This window comes from Cygnus atratus, chromosome 8, assembly GCF_013377495.2.
Source record: "Cygnus atratus isolate AKBS03 ecotype Queensland, Australia chromosome 8, CAtr_DNAZoo_HiC_assembly, whole genome shotgun sequence".
NCBI classification, from domain to species: domain Eukaryota; kingdom Metazoa; phylum Chordata; class Aves; order Anseriformes; family Anatidae; genus Cygnus; species Cygnus atratus.
Genome location: NC_066369.1, coordinates 10230328 through 10251124, shown reverse-complemented (window position 1 = coordinate 10251124; position 20797 = coordinate 10230328). Strand labels below are relative to the sequence as shown.

Sequence of the window (20797 nt, the reverse complement as noted above, 5' to 3'; positions counted from 1 at the left end):
AGGATAAGCTCCGTGTATTGAACAAATTCGTGTCTTTAACTCGTTTGACTCTGGTTAGCTGCGTTGTACCAGGAGCTCCAGCAGTGCTGTTTGAGCTGGGGAAAAGCCAGGTGGAGCTTTGAGGCAGGTTTTGTGAGCGCCTTGAGCTTTCCCTCTCTATAAGTTTCACTCACAGATGCACTCGGTCGCAGATTTGGTGTTGAACAGCATGGTTTTAGTGCTAAAGGAAGGGGGGAAAAAAAACCCTAAGAGGATCCATGAAATCTCAGAAAAATAAGAACTATGCTAAAGCTATAATAAACATTGTGGCGCACGAGCCAGCCTGGTGCTCCTGTAAGAGCTGCCAAAATAGGATTTTTTAGCCTTTTGGATTTTTTTTTCACCTCCTCCCCACCCCAAGCATAAGGTCCCTTGGCAACCAACACTACAAACACAACCCTGCCCCGCGTTGGACACGGGCAGCATCGCACAGGGGACACCGACCAGCACCATCACCAGGGCTGGGACAAGAGGTGCCTTCCCATCCAGGCTGTGCAAGGGTGTGGAGCAGCTTAGCAAAGAAAAAAACACATTAGAAGAGTTGCTTTCCAAATAACTTTACATTTTTTAAGAGTTCAAAAAAGTCCAAGAGCTCTGTTTAAGATGCCAAAATGAATTTTTTTGATTGAAAGCAGCAAATTGCTCCAGGTCTTCCCTTAGCAGGAGCAAGGAACAACAATATCTGGGAAAAGTCTTCCACCAAGAGATCCATCGGCAGGAGCAGCAATATCCCAAGTGAGGTTTCTGCCCTGATTTGGACTGTCCAAGAGCCTCCACAGGGTCTCCTTCAGCCCCATCCAAGCCCAGACCCGTGACCACAGCAAAGGAGGACACTGCTCTGCAGGCTCCCATCAGCACCTCTCATATATTATTTTATTTGTTCTGTTGGCTTTCATTGAGAGTGAAAAAATAATTTAAAGCAATTATCTGTACAGGGGGAGCAGGTGGCTGGTTAGCTGGGTGGAGGATCGGCGACCACTCCGAGGAGGGTTAGAGGGGGTGATTTACAGCTGTACAAAGACATGACAATCCCACCGAGGAGGAGTGGAGGGTGGAGGACACCTCTCGAGCTCTCACGGACCCGGAGCAAAGGGGTGGGAGGCTGTGCGGGGACACGGGGGGGCAGACCCTTCTCAAGTGACCTGCAGGGGCGTCTCCAGCATCTCCATGAGGAAGGTGTCAATGGGGGTGTCACCGATCAGCTTGAAGAAGAAGAGGTGCTCCAGGCACTTCAGCCCGATGGACCGCAGCGCTGGCAGGCGCAGGAGGAGTTTGGCAAACCTGGAAGGAGGGGAGCGGTCAGAAGCGTGAGGAAGGTGCTGAGCGCACGGTCCTGCTTGTTTCTGAGCCTGTGCCAGGGGCCTGGGAGAGCAGAGCCTGAGTCCTCCCAAAAATGCCTTGTGGAGTCACAGTTAGACACCCCCGGGCAGATTACCATGGTTGAGCAGGGTGCAAAGGAAAAGGGGAGCTCTGTTTTTCCTTCCCTTGTGCTTCCAAGTAAAGACATAAGAATTTTTCTCCGTATGTGTAGAGGGAATATTCATCTTCCCCAAAATAATGTTGCATTTGTAAGTTCCAAAGGAAAAGCAAAACAAAGAAAAAACCTGGATTCCCCCCCCCCAGACAGAGCTTGAACTAGTGACTTATATCTCCGCTGTGCCATTAAAACATGTCCTGAAACAGCCTTCAAAAATCCTCTCCCCCATTTCTCCGACAGTGCCTCTGCCTCCTGTTTTGGGGTGCAGCGGGAGGCTGCTCCCCCCTTCCCTTCCCGATCGCAGAACCCCGGCCAGAGCTCAGCACCACAGGAGGTGCCACGGGTGCAGCGCTCGCCCGGGGCACAGGGGCCGGATCCAGCCACCGGCGCTTCGGTGCCGCGGCCAGCAGAGGGTGGGATCGGATCGAGAAGCAGGAGAAGGGCTTCTCCCAGGCGTCCCCAAGGCTCCAACTCAGCATTGGGGAGCCTCAGCCTCTCCCCTGCCCCAGCCTCCCCTCTCCAGGGTGGGTACTGGGGTGAGCAGGGAAGCAGCTGGCAGCGGAGCCGCACGCTGCTTTCTGCAGGATGCTCTCTCAGTGCAATCCAAGCGTTCATGGACTAAGGGAAGTGGGAAAAGTTCTGGGGACGGTCCTACGTTTGTGCAAACTTGGGATTCCCCACGCTCAAAAGGGACGTCCCCATGCCCCACAGGACCCATCGAGTGGCGTTTATGACCTTCCACGTGCCCTCTGCTGGACCCAGCCCCAGGCTGGAGGGCCGCTGCCCTGCTGGGGACACTCACCGCCCTGGCTGCTCGGGATACTTCTGCTTCGTGTAGGCTTCCAGCGTGGCGTAGACCTTCTCCCGCAGCGACTCCACTTCTGAGGGGCTGGACAAACCCTTGGCATCTGGACAAGAGAGAGCTCAGATGGAGGGGAAGTCACTGCAGAGACCCTTCTGCTGCCAGCAGTGACCAGGTGCATGGGTGGGAGAGGATTCAGGCTCTCTTTAGGCAAGCACCCAGAGACTGGGGCAGAGCTGGGCACAGTCCTGATGCTCAGTGCCACAGCTCTCCTGCTCGTGACCTGCAGAAGCCTGGAGCCTTGTCTTTTCACAGGGAATTTTCCTCCCCTGGCCCAGCACAGAGGGTAAGTCACTGGCTGGCAGCCCTCAGCATGCAGGGGGATGACACCGCACGGCAGCCCCACAGCTTACCTGGATTAAACAGGACAATGGCTCGCAGGCAGCCCAGCTCTGACTTATCCATCTGCATGTCCTTCATTTTGGACACCAGCTCTGTCAAAACCCTGCATTTGGGGGACACGGGTGGGCAGATCATCAGAGGGTTTGGACAGCAAGGTTAGGGACTGGAGAGTTTCTGGGATGGGCACTGGGAATTCCCCCAATTCTTCTCTGCAGGGAGAGGCAGCAGTGAGGGACAGCAATGCCACACTGCTCTTTTACATACGCATCAGCAGCACCTGGGGACCCAAGCATCAAATTCACCCCTGCTCTTGCTGTGCTCAGCACCTGGCCTCTGCACTCTTTGGATTTTAAAAAGCAATTTGTGTTTGCTTGAGGAAAACCACATGGGTGTTTCTCCACATTTCACTCTGCGAAACGTGGCCAGTCGTGTAAGAGTAGTAACACAGCACCCTGCCAGGCTGCGAGCAGACATGGCACAGACAATCCCCGTGGCTGTTACATGAGCAAATTCTGCAAGCTGCAGCTTAAGGATCTGCTGGCTAAAGCTCTTGCTGATCAGTATTAGCTCTAGATCCAGTTACGGCAAAAGCTTCAAGCTGCAAGGGGAGGGCAGAGAGGCATTCCTCCCCCTGCAGAAACACACACCCAAACGAGATGATGATTCTGCAGCTGCAAATCCCTTCCCAAGGTGCTTTCAACCCTTTCTTGTTTTTTTTTTGTTTGTTTGTTTTTTAAGCCAGTTGAGCATCTCCTCCTCATTCTACCTAATTCTGCCCCAAGTCTCCATGGGTTTGCTCTAGCTCTCGCTAGAAGAACGTGCTTCCCTTTCAGAGGGGAGACACATTGCTGCTGGGGGTGACAAACTGGCCACATACCTGTCGAAGATGGAACCCACACCAGCACTGTGAGCGCTGCTACGGTGCACATGCAAGCCCGTGGCCAGGAGGATGCCATCCTGCACCGACACGGAGCGGTGGGAGAAAGAGGCGATGAGCAGCTCGTTCCAGCCTGGGAGAGGAGGGACAGGGAGGTGTGTGGGACACAAGAGGGCAGGTGCCAGCAAAGCATCAGTCCCACATGGAGTGGGGAGCTGGTCTCTGCCCACTGGCTCCACCATCAGGTTCCCAGTGCTCCATCTAGTTTTTGCCAAACACCCATCCTGGCCCTGCTCACCCTGTGAGCTCAGGGTCTCCCATTCCTCATGGACTCTCAGAGTCCAGAGGAAGGATGGGGATAACAGGAAAAGCCCCAGAGGCCACGCCTCGGGGACATTACCTGCCCGGAGGAGGATGACTTGGTCCTCCAGCGTCAGGTCAGAGAAGTGGGGGATGCGCTTGGCCCACTCCACGAGCGTGAAGAGCTGCTTGTCAGCAGCGTGGCAGATGTTGGTGACGGGGTCGTTCGTCTGATGGAGCGGCGGCATCCAAGGGAAGGAGCAGAGGAAGAGGGGAGAATTGATCAATGTAAAATCACTGATAGTCATCAGCAACACGGCACGCAGCATCAAATCCAGTTAGCAATACTCAAAGTAAACCACAAGTAAAACGATCAAATCACAATTTCAGCTGTGTGCTTTTGGAATAGAGGAGATTTTTTTTTTTTTTAATTATCATCATCTCTTATCAGCCAAATTAGCAGGTTGCTAGACATTTCTGTTTTTTCTCTGTTCTTTACAAGGCAAGTTCTGTATGGCCGGCTGGAGTCCCGCTCCCCAGGGCACATCTCAAAGCCATCTGAACAGACACAAACAGCAGTTTTACCCAAACCCAGTGAAACCAAAGCAGTGAACCCACTGTGTCCAGCTCCACCTCAGCCTTGGTTGCTGGGGCAGACAATCTGTGCCCAGGGCTGTGCAGGCACGGAGGACAGCACTTGGCACCAGCTCTCTGGCATCCAGCTGTTGCCCTATCTACTCCTTGAAACCATAGAGGGAACTGGAAAAAAATCTTGCAAAACATACAGACTGTTTTATAGCAGTCATTCAGAGTAGCTTTAAAACAATCAGTGGTTTTTAGATGTTGCAAAGAAAAAGCATCTTGCAAAATGCTAGCATCGGGTTTGTCCTTTCAAATCACACCTCGAATGCTCTCATCTCAAGATGTGAGTGACTTTACTGAAACCGCACGGAGCCCCTTACTGAGCTCTCTGTGTTGACGTCGCTGTACGCCTCTGTCTTGGGTTCGACTGCCAGCTCCGCTTCCAGGATCCTCTCCACAGGCATGTCCTCACTGCCGCTGCTTGTGGACTCAGCTTCATTTTCGCTCCGCTCCCTGCTCCTCTGCCTCTCCTCCTGCACAGCTGGAGGACAGAAAAGCATCTCTTTACACCCAGACAACACTTACCTGCTTGCTTTGGTTTCCTTTTCCTCTGGAAAGAAGGTTGAGAAACCCTTCTAATAGGGGGAGTTAGGGGGAGAACTGAAAATAGACAGATATTTCAGGGTGCCCCCCTCACCCCCCAATAACTTTGGGGTTGCTGCAGTCCAGTGGCCTCCAAATTTGGCAAAAGGCAGTGAGTGACTTCCAAGCTCCGTCAGAGAGGAAAGAGGAGTTCATGCCTCCAGGTGGCAGCCTGGACTCAGCCGTCTCTGGATGCTGGAGGAGGCAGGAGGGCCCCCAGCACCCAGCTGCTGGGGTTTGCTGCATGCCCAAGTCCTGACCCAAGCTGAGGCCTCCAGCTGCACAAGGGGGCATGGGGCTGAGCAGGAATTCCTCCTGCTGCAAACTTGGATCTCTCCTTCTCTTCTACCATCTACGTTTTCCAAAATATATGCCAATAGGAGAAACAGAACCACTGAAATTCTCTACGGATCTCAGCTGTTAACCCTGAGGGCTGCTGGGTGTATGAAGGACAGGTCAGTGTAGGATGTGCATACATGGCATGCCAAGCCTCGTGCTCAGTACAACATTCCTGGGTACACGTTTTTGTTTGAGGAATCCCAAAAGGGAAACATGGAAACCTTGCTTAAAAAAGGAAAAAAAAAAAAAAAAAATCAAGTGACCAACATTTTAGCTTATTGCTGGGGAGAAGTGTCCCAGAAGAGCAGCCCCACTGGCACCACTCCTGCACAAGATTGCACAGCACCAACCAGGCAGCACAGCCCCTAAAGGACAAGTAGGCAGCTGGGCCGGTCTCAGATAACCCGTGATGAGCTGTAGGCATTTTATCACTTCAGGTGTATAAGGTTCAGTGGGGGAGAAGCTGGATGCAAAGCTGGACCCTTATACAGAGATTCAGCACCTTAATGACTTCCCCAGCCTTAGCTGTGCATATCGGGCAGTCAGTAGCCAGAGAAGTAGGGAAACCACTTACCGTGAGACTAAGAGATAAAAGGGACTTTTATCCATTTTAATCCAGGAGAGGGGACCTGCAGCAGGGGAAACTGAGGAAGGGATCAGCTCTGCAAGCCCACAGCAAGCCCTAGGGCTGCCTGAGAACTCGATTCCTGTTCTCTCAGTTAGGTAACCACTACTGGAAGAAGGGTGGGCAGTGTGGGACACGTGTGTTAGGAAAAAACATTTATCCTCCTTAGGCTAATGAACAGGAAGAAGCCAGGGAGACACAGACACAGACACAGATTTCTAGGTTGGAAGAGACCTCAAGATCATCGAGTCCAACCTCCGACCTAACACTAAGTACTCCACTAAACCATATCACTAAGCTCTACATCTAAACGTCTTTTAAAGACCTCCAGGGATGGTGACTCCACCACCTCCCTGGGCAGCCCGTTCCAATGCTTAATAACCCTTTCGGTAAAGAAGTACTTCCTAACATCCAACCTAAAACTCCCCTGTCGCAACTTTCGCCCATTCCCCCTCGTCCTGTCACCAGGCACGTGGGAGAACAGACCAACCCCCACCTCACTACAGCCTCCTTTAAGGTAACTGTAGAGAGCGATAAGGTCGCCCCTGAGCCTCCTCTTCTCCAGGCTGAACAAGCCCAGCTCCCTCAGCCGCTCCTCATAAGACTTGTTCTCCAGACCCCTCACCAGCTTGGTCGCCCTTCTCTGGACTCGCTCGAGCACGTCCATGTCCTTCCTGTAGCGAGGGGCCCAAAACTGAACACAGTACTCGAGGTGTGGCCTCACCAGAGCCGAGTACAGCGGGACAATCACCTCCCTAGACCTGCTGGCCACACTGCTTCTTATACAGGCCAGGATGCTGTTGGCCCTCCTGGCCACCTGAGCACACTGCTGGCTCATATTCAGCCGACTATCAACCAATACTCCCAGGTCCCTCTCGGCCAGGCAGCTTTCCAACCACTCATCTCCCAGCCTGTAGCTCTGCTTGGGGTTGTTGCGCCCCAGGTGCAGGACCCGGCACTTGGCCTTGTTGAACTTCATACAGTTGACCTCAGCCCATCGCTCCAGCCTATCCAGATCCTCCTGCAGAGCCTTCCTGCCCTCGAGCAGATCGACACACGCACTTAGCTTGGTGTCATCTGCAAACTTACTGAGGGTGCACTGGACGCCCTCATCCAGATCATCGATAAAGATATTAAAGAGGACCGGCCCCAGTACCGAGCCCTGGGGGACACCACTTGTGACCAGCCTCCAACCAGATTTGACTCCATTCACCACAACTCTCTGGGCCCGGCTATCCAGCCAGTTTCTAACCCAGCGAAGCGTACGCCAGTCCAAGCCCCGAGCAGCCAGTTTCTTGAGGAGAATGTTGTGGGGAACGGTGTCAAAAGCCTTACTGAGGTCAAGGTAAACCACATCCACAGCCCTTCCCTCATCCACCAAGCGCGTCACTTTGTCATAGAAGGAGATCAGGTTCGTCAAGCAGGACCTGCCTTTCATAAACCCATGCTGACTGGGCCTGATCGCCTGCTTGCCCTGCAAGTGCCGCGTGATGACCCTCAAGATAATCTGCTCCATGAGCTTTCCTGGCACTGAGGTCAAACTGACAGGCCTATAGTTCCCCGGGTCTGCCCTCCGGCCCTTCTTATAGATGGGCGTCACATTGGCTAGCCGCCAGTCAACTGGGACCTCCCCCGATAGCCAGGACTGCCGATAAATGATGGAAAGGGAGGTGTTTCTAAAGTCCTCAAAATCGTACTGGAAGAAAAAGAATGCTTGGGAAACACCAGCCCCGTCGCCTGGCCTCTGAACTCACCCAGGACCCCTTGCTCCAGCTGCAACCTGCCCCCAGTAAGCCCCCGTGATTACTGCAGCCGAACAGCCACAACTGCAGCCCGGTACGGGTTTGTTCTCCCACTGCCCGTGTCCACCAGCAGCCTGGGGTTTCCATTTTCATGCTCTGTGAAAGGGAGCTGCATTGACCTCATGGTCCTCTGAGCCACTTTGCACCTAGCAGGAAGGGAGGGCTGTGCCTGAGATTAGGTTTTTGATTCCAGACTGGCGTTTCACAGTCCCCTGCTGCCCTAAGTGCTCAGGGCAGCACGGCAGTGACCATGCTATGGGGAACAGGCTGAGGTTCAGCCTGTGCCTAGCATCACAGCTGCCTGCCCAGGCTTTGCCCTGCACTGGAGTGTTTTGTGTGCTGTCATGGGGACAGCGTGGCCTCCAAAAGGGACAGCTAAAGGATGCCCCTGCTAGCATTCAACCCTGGAGATGGCAGGGTTTTTTGCCTTGGAAAAAAAAGCAGCTTAAAAGCCACACTGGGGGGCACTACCTGACCTTACAGTCAATAGCCTGAGGAAGGAAGGGGAAAAAAAAATCACCCCCCATGAATGTGAAGGACAAGATGTCCTGTGAGAGGTGACCTGCATAAGCACTGTGGGACACCAAGGACCAGTTCTGTGAGTCTGCAACTCTTGAAAGCCCCTTTCCTACATTACAGCAAGCCCTAAGGCTGCACGAACACCAGCGCTGCTGCCCTACATCCTCCTGCAGTATGCAGTAAAAATGGTGCTTCTTGCTCTGCCACGCAGAACCCAGGGCAGCACACCATGGGACCACATTGTCCCATCATGCCACCAGCAGTGCTGCACGCCAGACTGGCCTGAAGGCACAAAGTACGTGTGTAAGGAGGATTTTTACCTTCCCTCTTCATCCCCATGGCGAGGCACTTCTGATAGCGGCAGTACTGGCAGCGATTGCGCTGGCGCTTGTCTATGAGGCAGTCTTTGTTGTCCCGGCAGGTGTAGATCAGGTCCTTCCGGATCGTCCTCTTGAAGAAGCCCTTGCAGCCCTCACAGCTGTACACCCCGTAGTGCTTCCCTGGGGAGGCAAGGACAGGCTGTGAGCAGGCAGGCATCCCTCCTTCCCTACAGCGTGGAGGAACTCAAACCAACCCCAAAACACGAGTGAAGAGGCTGCAGGGTGCGACCTTGGCAGGTCTGGCTTGGCTCTAGCAGCTCTTAGCAGGAATGACGACTTATCACTTTCTTGTGGTAAGGAGAGACCACATCCACCTACTCCCCAAGGGAGGAATGCAGAGCCACGTCTTAGCTAAGGTTCAAGTGCAGAAAATCTATAGGTAGCAAACAGGGTACATGGACATGGTGGAGTTCACCAGGCTGCAGGAATCTGGGGCAGGAGGGAAAAGCCAGGCACAGCCACAGCCCAGATAACGCAAGGCACAGGTGAACAAGAACACAGTGATTTTGTGTTTTACCTTTGATAAACAGGCACAAGGTGTGAAATGAGATGATACACAGAGAAGAGCCTGTTTTTTGGGGTTGCTCTCTTTTGTGCACAGCACAAAAGCGGGCAGCCTGCCCTTAGGTAAGCCAGACCAGCTACAAATCCTGCAACACCAGCACAGCCTCAGCAAGAGGCTGTAGCACTCACCCCTGCACAAGCCCCACTCCAGAGCACCAGGGGAGTTTTCATTGCACAAAGCCTTCCATGAGGAAGGAAACCTCCTACCTGAGGACCTGTCCCCACAGATGGCACAGATGTGTTTGGCTAAGGAACCTGGGCTTGTAGATGAATAATTCATGTTCCCCATCCCTGTGAGACCTGGCAGGGGCTTGACATCCTCCGAGCTGCTGACGTTGTTGAGGACGTTGAGCTGCAGAAGCAGAAGAAAACACATTGAGAGGGCTGAGCTCCATATCCTAGTGAAACCATCCCCATATTGAGCCCTCCCTCCCTGCCCAGGCTGGGCTCATCCCAAAGCTCATCCCCAGCCCCAGGTTGCCTGGAGCAGACTGACATCCTCCAGTGAATCCAGCTGGAGGGATTTAAGCAGAAGCTGGGTAGCAGAGATCACCTCCCACACCGCCCTGATGCTGTTACCGAAAGACAGCAGTAAGCAGAGCTGGAAAAGGGCAAACAGCAACCCTCAGCTGCTCAGTTACAGCCTCCAAGCGACAGTGCTGGTGGGATCCTGCCTGCTTCATTAGGGGATGCTGGTCACCAGCTGCCTGGGGCCTCCAGCACCAACTGCTTAGTAAGGAAGAGATCTGCAGCCAGGTGATTTGTTGCAATTCAACCTGCATGGCTGGGGAGGCTGTAACGATGTTAATAACAATAATGTGTGCTAAATGGGGGTAGCTTCCCTGCCTTGTGACATGCAAATCTGCATAAACACGTGAAAACACAGCAATCACAGTTGCTCTCTAGGACTCAGGTTGCCAAACTCAGTAACAGACCGGCGATCAGAGCACATTTGGGGTTGCCAGATCAAAAAAAGGAGCGAGCTAAGCATCTAAAACGTGCTGCAGCGAGACGCAGGCGAAGGGCCCAGAGCTCCCAGCTCGGATCCCCTGGAGCTACTCGTGGCTGCTGCAAGTTAAAGGTTACAAACTGACATCGATCAGAGACCAAAGCCCGATGTTGCCCAGGGCTTCCTTTTATTGCTATTTGCTCTAGAGCCGTTGTCGGCAGGGCAGCGAGGATTAAGGGCCATTGAGCACGTCTTGTCAAAAGCTGCCCGGGCAGAGCAACATCTCTCCAAAACCATCGGCAGATCATCTTTCCCATCACCATGCTTTGAGGGATGGTTTCTTCATCACTGAGCTTGTTTTTAACAGTCACCACAATTTGTCAGCTAAATTTCTGCTTCCTAGCAAGAGTGCAGAAGCAGGGAGAGAAAACAGGGCTTGGGATGAAAGTCGAGCTACACCTCTAGTGAGTCTTCAGAGTAACTAAACCACCTGGTTTTATACCACTCCTTGCAGGTTATCCATTTGTTCCAAGAAACTGTCCATTTACCATGAAAAATATAATAACCTCCACAGGGAATTTCAGCTTAGAACAAGGAGAGTTGGTCCCTTTGAGATTTTTGGACCTGTCATTAGCTAAATAAAAATAAGAGGTCTGTCCTCATCTTCTCTCACTGCTGGCCCTTCATTTTCAAAGCTTCAGAGGTCTGATGGCATTGAAAATACAAGTTACCAAGCAAAAATTATCATGTTAGGAGCCAGCTTGTTTTCTCCCACTGAAAAATAGGACTCTACAGAAAAATATTGCCCTGGGTAACAAAGGTTTGCTGTCCCCAACAGAGACCCAACCCAGACAATGGGCAGCTGTAAATCCAAATGATCCAAAGCCCAAACTTGGAGCAAGGAAAGGATTATACAAACCTTTCCTCCCCTCCAAGTAACCAGCTACATTTTTAAAAAAAAAAAAAAAAAAAACTCTGCAAACTTCTTGCCAAGATGCTGAGGCAGGAGGAACTTTTTATGGTTTAAAATATTACTCAGAGCTCAGGTATCACCTTTGCTTTTACTCTGGCTGCACTTCCAAACAATAAGAGGTTGCACGTCGGGGGAGAAGTGGGGCAGTTTTAGCCAGTGTCTTTGGAGCTTGAGTCCTGCAAGTTAAGTGCAATCACGTACGATATTTGGGACAACTGCTTGAACCCAAATCCATTAGCAGCCTCCCTGCCGAATCCCCAAGGCCCAGCTGTCTCCTTGCATTAGAGGCAACACAAGTGAAACACTCCTCGGAGCTGGTAGCTTGGCGCGGTGCCTGGATTGGGGAAACTGCCTCCTGGAGCATCCCCTGCCCCAAAGGAAAGGGTCTCTGTACAGCCAGCATTGCCACCAGCTCCAGCACCACCAAGTACCTGCTCAGGGTGCCACGGGCACAAGTATTGCCAGAGCATTTCAGCACACGAGCAAAATCCCACACTGCCACCTGACCGAGGTGGTGGTGGGCTCTTGGCAGCTTGTTCCTGCCCCTGCCCTGCCCAGGCACCCCATAAGGGTCCCCCCTAGCTCTGGGGGACACCGACCCCAGCCACAGGGATCCCCCCCCTTGTCTGGAGGGGAAACCTCAGCATCTGAGTGAGCTCAGACAGTAAGGACAGGAGTGCTTTGTTTTTCTTCAGGCAAAGTTTACATGCAGCCCAGAGTACGCGGCTGGCATTTAGCATCAATATTTGTCTCTCTAGAAAGTCTAGCTCCTTCCCATAGAGTGAAATGAAGCAGATGCCCTTTTGCAGGAGGAATGGGAATGACTATTTCCATTTACAATACATGTATGTGTATTTCCACTCGTAATAATTATTCACGTGGCAATAGATGCAGTGGTGGGGATCAGAAATTGGGATTAGCTCTCTCCCCTCACTGTGCAGGGTATTTGGAAATGTAGACAGGAATCTTCTGTGTCTGTGCCAGGTGGATTTATGCAGGAAGACTCATGTGCTTATTGTCCTTTACATCCAATCTCCATAAGTGGCCAAAGCACACCAAGGACTCCCCACCAGCCCACCCACGCCAGCCTCTGAGCATCCCAAACTGGTGCAAAGGCAGCGAGCACCTCTGCCTACCTGTGGGCCGGTGTGTGTCACGAAATTCATGCCCGGGGCCGAGGACAGAGCGACGGGATGCGAGCCAATGGAGGACGCGATGACCCTGTATGGCGAGCCCAGCGTGCCCACTGGAGACCCGATGGCGTTCATGGGGGACGGCAGCACCCGGGAGGCATTCGTGGGAGCCTCGAGGTAGTTGTGGTGCCCGTCCACTGCGCTGCCCATGGAGAGGCTCGACACTGGGCTCACGGATGTGGAGCTGGCGTGAACAGGGGAATCTGCGGGAGAGGCAGAGATGAGGGACACGATGGATGAGCCTGGCTGTGCAGAGATCCACTGCCCTGACTCGGTCGCATCAGCTTAGATGCTGGCCGAGGCTCAACACCGGCCAGCAAACGTGCCTTATTATATAAAGGGAAAGAGCAAAACATTGCTTATGGTACAGGAAATAGGGTTATATACAGCAACAAAACATATCATGAAGATAATATTTAATAATCAAATCTCCCTTCGCTGCTTCAGTGCCTCGGCTGACTTGGAACAAGGCACCGCTGCTGCCTGCCTCTGGCTGGTTTTCTATTCCCTGAGGTCCCATGTCTGTTGGGAAGCCAGCTCTGGAGACAGCATGCAGCTAAAGCCATGATATCCCCACCAACCAGGCTGGAAACCCCAAATGCTCCCTGGGACACTCCCTTGCTTCCCGTGACGGCTCACAGTGTCACGCCCTGCAGGGTCCTCTTCCTTTCCCCATGCCTCAGCATCTCACCCCCCCCCCCCCCCCCCATGTACCTCCCCCATCAGGCTTTGGGATCCATTAACCATACAACCCACAAAATGCCAAGCTCCAGCTCAGCAGTTCTGCCCGTAACTATCTAGCAGTGCAGACGATAGGGCAAGGCACCCAAAAAAGTTTTTATCCATTGTTTGTCCTCACTTATTGGTACAAGAGGGAGCAGACAGAGGCTGTGACCACACAGACAGCCCTGGGCAGACAGCCTCACAGCCACGAGGAAAGACGGACAGTGAGCACATGGCCAAACTGAGTCACGCAGTAGCCCTGCAAGAGCAATCTGCCCCTGAACCCTGCTGAGGAAGAGGCAGCATAGAAAAACCACACAGCCTTCATCGTTGGCACTTCAGGGCAGGCTCTGAGGCTGAGCTTCTCAGCCAGGGGCTAAACTCTGTGTTCAACAGGACCAACCTCACAGCTTCGAGAGTGTGTCTGGGCACCAAATGCCTACCGGCCTCGGTGGGTTATGTATCTAGTTGCACTTTAAGGATTTATGTATGACCTTTTTTTTTTCCCCTTCCCTAGAATTTAGCAACCCCGGTTAGCATTAGCTGTCATTAACATTTCAATGAACCATTGTTTCTCTGTTGGCTTTTCAAAACAGGAGACCATTCCCCGGAGCAGCAAGGCAGAGATGTTGTGTGGGAAGGTCACACAGCTGGTTTTCCATGGCTGGCACAGAGGATGCTCGCTCTCGTTGCATTTGCAAGTAAGGCAGAGGTTTGGTGGTTCCTCCAACCCCCCAATATTATTGCAAAGTTATTTACGTGACAGCGTTTGTTATTTTACCTGAAGTAACAATCAAATCTGATTCAAAAGGAAGATGCACAATAAAGACGGGAAAAGGTCAGCTTGCTGAATAACATTAAAGACATTTGTCAGAGTCAAGGAGGACTCGATCCGCTGTTATCAACCCACTTCAGACTTAATTCCGCAGAGGGAGGGGGAGAAAAGGTCTTTGTCAATTCTTGCTTTGGCTTTTTGGATCGATCCTCCCAGTGGGAAAGCAACGTGTGGCAAGAGGAAGACAGCACAACAACAGAGCCCCAGAGGCAGCATGGAGGTCTGGAGGCAGCCCCAGGGCGCACGGTTCAACCCTGCCACTGGAGGACATGCCCCAAGTCCCCCTGCGACCACCGTGGGGACAGCAGCATGTGCAGCCTGGGTTGTTAGTCAACAGCAAAACTCCTACCTTGGAGTGGCTTCCATGTAACGAAGCCTTTCACCTAGAGACAGCTGCCAGGAGAGCCTTTGGCGGGGGGCAGAAGACATGCTGCTCACTTATCCTCCACCTCACCTAGCACCTGACTCTGAGGCACCTCGGTTGTTCCTTGGGACTTGAGAGGAGCATCCTGACCTGTGCCATCAACAGCTTCGGAGAAATGGGCACATATGTCTCATCGCCTCCAAGTAGTCTGGTTCCAGAGCGTGTAGTCCTCCCCAGCATCAGGCTTATAAATAAGTTAATTTTTATGTCACTTTAAACAATGAGATAACAGCATTACCTTTTAGGATTCTTCAGTTTGGGAGAATAAGCCACCGAAGGGGGTTTGGGCAGAAGTCTGTCACAGCAGAACAGCTAAGGAGAAGAGGGATGTTTCTTCATCCTTTTCCATAACACAGAAAAGGGCATCTTTTAAAGTACAGTGCAGAAGATGTAAGCCAATAAGAAAAGCCCCCCAGGTGAGATATTTTACCTGTGTACACTTACACCAGACCTAACAGAAACGCTGCCACTACTAAGTTTCCCTATTAGAAAGGCTCCAATCTTCAGAAAGACATGGTGATCCAGGATTTTCTTCAACTTCCAGTCCCTCCCCAGGATAAGGGCATCAAGTCAGTCCCCAGGGGAGTCAAACTGCTCCCGTGTGCACCCTCCTTCACCAGGAAAACTCTCAGAGCACTCCAGCCTGGGAATGAGCGCCTGGGAGGGATATGGGGTGTGACTGCAAGGCTCTGCACCATGTGTGCAGGACAGGACATGCCAAGACATCCTTGAAAGTGGGGTTACTTACCCCCTGAAGTGAGCACCCTCAAAGCTGTTTCAATCCAAAGGAGCCAGACTAGCTTGGACAGAGCAGAGACTGCACGTCTTGTTGATTCAGGCAGAAAATGGCTTGGAAAGAATAAATGAGATGTTCCGCAGGAAAATATCATTTGTGTCACGCATCTTCCAACAGACAGTGACCTGAACATCTCGCAGGGACTTTCCTCAAGGTATTTTCTTCCATCGCTGGGGGATGAACAGAAGCATCCGAGATGCTCCGCAGCAGGGACGTGGCCCTAGGATGGCGCAGGGGAACCGTGGAGCCAGGAGCCAGCCCCAAGAGCCAGCCAGGGCCGCCTCCGCCTCTCTGGCAGCGCTGGGCACAGGTGACATTTACACAGGCCTGCAGCCCATCCGTCAGGTAATGCGAGGTGACAAGCGGGGCTGGGGACTCGGCCGGCTGCGGCAGGGCCCTGCACAGCCGAGGGGAGGAGAGGGCTCTGCTCCCAGCCAGGCTGGCGCAGCCCAGTGCCAGTGTCCAGAGGACCCAGTGCCTCGATCAACCCATCACGAGCTCTCTTGTATGCCCCCCACACACACACCAGCCTTCTCTTTGTAGGAAAAGAGTTTAAAAATAAAAGGGAGCGAGTTTCTGTGTGCTCTGCTGCTTCCAGCTGCCTCTGCGAGCACAGCACAGGTGCAGAGAGAAGCCAGGGGTTGGGCATATGGACACAACGTGCACCCTATTGCTGCAGCAGTCGGGGCAAGATCATATGAAATTATTGACGACTCTGCTGGCATTAGAAAGAAACAAGAGGAGACCCCAGGAACTATGTAGCTCTCTGCATTTTAATAACGTTGCCCTTGAGCAAGAGCATTGCGTTCACCTAATGGCCACTGAAAGCAAGCAGGCACATGACAAAGCTCTGATTCTCCACTTCAATCTGGGTTTTATCTCCACCACAGCAAAATCCCAGCCCACGATGGGAATCTTGCACGACCAGCCTCACGAAATTGGGAGTACAGGACCGCCATCTCCATCAGAGCACAGGTGCAGGTGCCTGGCAGCTGCAGAGCACAAAGCCCCAGGTCCCCCCCACCGCTGCTGAGCAGCCAGGGCTGGGCTAACACAGCTGAGCTGGCCCAGGGCCAGCACTGGCTCCATGATGCCAGCTTGGACATCCCTTTGCCATGAGCACTTCCCAGGGGAAAAACTGGACCGTGTCTGAAAGGGAAGACAAGCTGCAAGAGCACGAGTGACCACAGGTACTTCAGTAGAGGCAGTAGGAAGAGAAGCGCCCAGCCTGCAACCCATAAAGATGTCCTGGTTTTCACCCAAATAATGGCAGGAGACACCAATCTCACCAATTACATTAGAGAAAAAGTGGAAAGAGAACACAGACTAGAAACATCCAAGCCTAGATGATCATCTCTAGATGATCCCACTTCCAGCCTTTACCAGCCTTTACAGTTGTTTTTGCTAGTTTGGCAGGCGTCAGAGAACCAAGAGCTGGAGCAAACTCTTCAAATAACGAACATGTCTGTGCTTCTGGGGTCTCAGGTATGCACAAAAAGGGTTCATTTCGTTGGCATGAAGGATTAAGGTGTGAGCTGTGCTGCCTGACACAACGACTAGCAGAACTTTGCAGGTACCTCCTCCTCTGCAGATCCGAGCACCGGGCAGAGGCGTGCAGGGAATGGCTTCAGCAGAGGAGTGGGAGGCGCAGCCTGGCAGGCAGCTCATCCTTGGAGACAGCCTTTGTGGGGAAATACCTGCGAGGAACGCTCCTGAAATTGGACGCAGTTGTCTAGCAAGGACTACGAGTTAATTAGAATAAAAGTTTTGCTGCTATGATTGCATATTTTTTCAATACATGTAAGCTAACCCAAGAAACTATCCCCTTTCTGGTGATATTTTTAACTGTCCAAGCAGGTTTCCACGGGCAGTAGATCCACACGTTAATATCCTACAGAAAGGTTACTGGTTTTGCCTCGCTTTTAAGGTCCAGTAACCTCTGTGCTTCCACCTGCCCACTCAACTCTGCGAGCAGATAAATAACGCAGCCTTCCCCTGACAGCTGACATCAGAGAGGAGCAAACATTTTTGGAGGTGAGCAGGGGCTTCCGCAACGGGGACTTGCACAGGGCCGGAGATGAGCAAGCAAGAGAAGGTTTCCCTCTGGCAGTGGGAAAGAGCTGTCACCTCTCCTCTCAGACAGTGCAGAGCTACATGGCTCCTGTGCTGCCTCTGCAAGCCAAGGCCACCCAAAACCTGATCCACGAGGAGCAGTGGGCTGGAAGCACATGAGACTTTCACCTGGCTTGGTCCAAAGTCTGCATCGGATGCTGGTTTGAGATCTTGGGCTGATTTGATTGAAATTGGACAAGGTATCTCTATGGCAATGGTGATCTTACCAATCAAAGAATCCCTTAGCAACTGCTTGTCAGGTAGTTAAAATAAAGACCGCATGCCAAATTCACCACCACCTACCCCTACAGGTATCACTTCCCCCTGGTGACAACAGTAATGCACAAGAGTTATATAAAAGTTTCCCATTCACAAAGAAAAAAAGTCATTGAATTTGAGGCCTGAAGGATTTTTTGTGATTGTCTGATCAGATTTCTCACTGGGATCTCCAGCACAGCATCCACCAGGGACAAAACATACACACAGATCCAGGGACAAAACATACACACAGTGGTCTTTGAGCTCCTGGAGAAGCTACAGGTCCCCATCAGAAAGCACCCCATGGGCTGCAGAGTCTTTGGCCCTGTGAAGGCAGGTGAAAGCAAATCTCTCCCACTTTTAAAACAAAATCTCTATTTCACTGGCTGCAGGAGTTTGCCCCATCACTGGGTTTTCTCACACTTCTGTCCGTCGGGTCAGAGACCTCTCTGCCACCTTCACAAAAGCACTCTCACAGGTCTGGCCACGGCAAGCTGGGGCACCCAGAGGAGAAGCAACCTGTGGCACAGACACCATGGGGAAAAAAGGTGCCAGGCGGCCAGGCAGCAGCCCTGCTGCAGGCACAGCCTGGGTTTTCCTCTGCAGCTCCCCCAAACTCCCAGCCGACCCGGCCTAACCCCACTTCGCCTGGGAGAGCTGACAAGATCGCAGCCGGAGGTGGTGTGGCCGCAGGCCAAGTTACATGAGTACTCATAAAAGAGACTTTGTGGAGGAGCCAAGTTAGTTCTTGTCCCCAACCAACTGTGCCAGAGTGCTTGGAGAGGGGATGGCCAGCGCAGCATCTTTCCTCGCCCTGGGAGCGAGGCGTCGGATGAAATGCATCCTTCTGGGAAACAAGACCATGGGTTGAAACCCTTTCCATGTTCCTACAGCCCAGGCTGTGAAGGCAAATCCATCCGCCTTAGTGCGCATCCCCTGCTTTGGATGTGTGAGGGTGACTAACCTGAGCGCTGGCACTGCTGCTCTCTGCACTCCTCGGTAGCATTGCACAGTCCCGAGTCCTTTTCTCAGCACAAACCATGTGCTTCTGGGCAATCTGTGTGTCTGTTCCCTGACACAAATCTGGTGTTGTTCAGACATTTAGGATCATAGTGACGGTTATACGCACCATCAAAAATGCATATTTTATCTCTAAGTTCAATGTAGACGAAGTTAAAGCGTACATAGCAGTCACTTAAATGCAAAAAAAAAAGAAGGAAGCAAATACAGTTTTAGGAAGCCAGAGCTCCAATGGGGACAGGGGAACCCTCCGGCTTTGAGGGGAGTGTGGATGTGAGCAGGGACCCCAGGTCTATATCACATCCAGGGAGCACAGGGCGGGCAAGAGACATGGTTTAAAGCAGCCCCAACAAAACTCAGCCAATGCTTTCCCATCTCTTGCCAGTGATTCACCAGCAGAAAACTCCTCTGGTTTTCTAAACCGAGCTAGAAGCAGGTTAAAATACCACTTAAATGCACTTCTAACTGAAAGTTAAAGTCCCAATATATTGAACTGTCAGCCAGATGTTGGATTGGTGCCCTAGTCTTCACTGGCGGAGCAGAAATACCTCTTCTTGCTACCAGCTCCTTTTCCCAGAAGCCTCCCGAATGCTCTGCTGAGCGCTGTGACCCCTGCCTCTACAGGGATCCGTGCCTGGTTCCTGCGAAGATCAGTCTGAATGTCTCCTTGTACATTCGTAATACTCAAGGAATTAAGCACAAATAACACTTCCATTGTTTCCCTCTTATTGCAGCAATAGGAGAGAGCTTGGCTTTGCTTTTCTTGTTCCTTAAGAACACCAGTGAGCAGTAGAATTTTTCCAACAAGAAGTCTGTTTTCTGCAGAAGCTGGCTAAGGACTTACTTTGGAAAGTCAAGCGCTTGTGAAACTCATAGGTATTGCATCGTCACCCCTGGCTTTTATGGAGCTGGAGAATTACTAGAAGTGAGCATCCATTGCAAGAAAGAAAATTATACACGGTGGGAACATCCATGTGCAATCCAACGTCTGCACAAAGCTCACCTCCAGCAAAGAAATCCCACCCAGCAGCACCCAACAGCTCCTCAGCCCATTCTCCCTCCGCTTCCCCCACATTAGGGCAGGGGAAATAGCTTAATACCTTCAGATAAAGACAACAAGCGAGCCCTAGGAACTGCAGAGCCTGTTTCCCAAGAGCAGTTCTGGTTTCTGCACGGGGGCTGGCTGGCGTGCAGGGGACTGGTGCAGCCCCTAGCCCTGCAAGCGGGCGCAGCCCCCCGCACAGCCCCTTCTCCCTGCTCGCAGCCTCGTTTGGCAAACCCGAGGCAGCTCCTGGCGGTTACGGGGGGATCTGTGTCCCAGGGGGCAGTGCCACGATGCGGGCTGCTTTATGTCTAAAAGCATTTTTTTTTTCCCCCTCCGGTAACTTAATGAATAAAAATGCAATTGGAAAGATAATTCATTGCTCTGCTCCTGCTCTTTGAAAGAATAGATCCAACTCACACACATCTCTCAAACACCAAACTTCAGAGCAGAGCCTGGCTTTGATTCAAGCCTGCCTGATTTCAGGCAGCTTGCTTTGGCCGTGCTGAAGTAAATCGCAGGAAAACTTCAGTCACAAGCACACAGGCACCATAGGTTACCACCGCACGTGAGCTAGGCTAAACACATTTTAAAATTGCCTTTTCCCCCCCGTACTCCTACTGCAGGATCAGTTTCTCCACCTAACCCACCAACTACAAACGCAAGGAGAATACTCACTGCCAAAGCCCACGGGAAACTTAATGAAGTGAGGATAATTCCCGTACATGTTGAATCTTCAGTTCATCTCTTGCCTTTCTAAACACAACCGCCTCCTCTCACTTCAAAGCTGCCCGGAGCGCGGCGCAGCCCACCGGGGTCGGGACATGGCTCTGCAGGAGCGGGGGCTCTCGGGGGGCACCGGGGCAGCTGCCTCCTCCCGCGGCCTCATCCTCGCTTCACACTGGCAGCAGCTGCTGGCTGGGATGAGATGGGCTCTTGTTCCCGGCGGCTCAGGGCTGGCTCCTGTCTTCGGCTGTCTCGGCTCCCTGTGAATTCACTGCAGAGCGTCCCGGTAGCATAATCGCCCAGCTAAGACACCGATGGATGCATACAGGCTCCGGTATAGATCAAAAATTGGGAGGCGGAGGGGAGGTTAAGTTGTTTAGGGGAGGAGCATCGTGG

At 52.3% G+C, this 20797-nt stretch overlaps 1 protein-coding gene across 1 annotated transcript; it reads right to left on the bottom strand.

Annotated features, from left to right (window-relative positions):
• Positions 1-965: 965 nt before the first annotated feature.
• Positions 966-20431, bottom strand: RXRG (retinoid X receptor gamma). Its single transcript, XM_035537709.2, has 10 exons — positions 20354-20431; positions 12409-12668; positions 9558-9702; positions 8727-8906; positions 4860-5020; positions 3998-4127; positions 3598-3730; positions 2732-2823; positions 2319-2424; positions 966-1320 (listed from the first exon to the last, which is right to left on the bottom strand). The coding sequence occupies exons 1-10, from the start codon at positions 20400-20402 to the stop codon at positions 1173-1175; spliced, it is 1404 nt and encodes a 467-aa protein (XP_035393602.1). The 5' UTR covers positions 20403-20431; the 3' UTR covers positions 966-1172.
• Between the last annotated feature and the right edge of the window lie 366 nt (positions 20432-20797).

Excerpts from the sequence above, each read along its gene's own strand:
- RXRG (XM_035537709.2), bottom strand. The coding sequence starts at position 20,402 with ATGTACGGGAATTATCCTCACTTCATTAAGTTTCCCGTGGGCTTTGGC. Across the intron at positions 9,703-12,408 it reads TGACACACACCGGCCCACAG|CTCAACGTCCTCAACAACGT; the intron begins GTAGGCAGAGGT and ends CTGCTTCTGCAG. Across the intron at positions 3,731-3,997 it reads AGTCATCCTCCTCCGGGCAG|GCTGGAACGAGCTGCTCATC; the intron begins GTAATGTCCCCG and ends CTCCTCTCCCAG.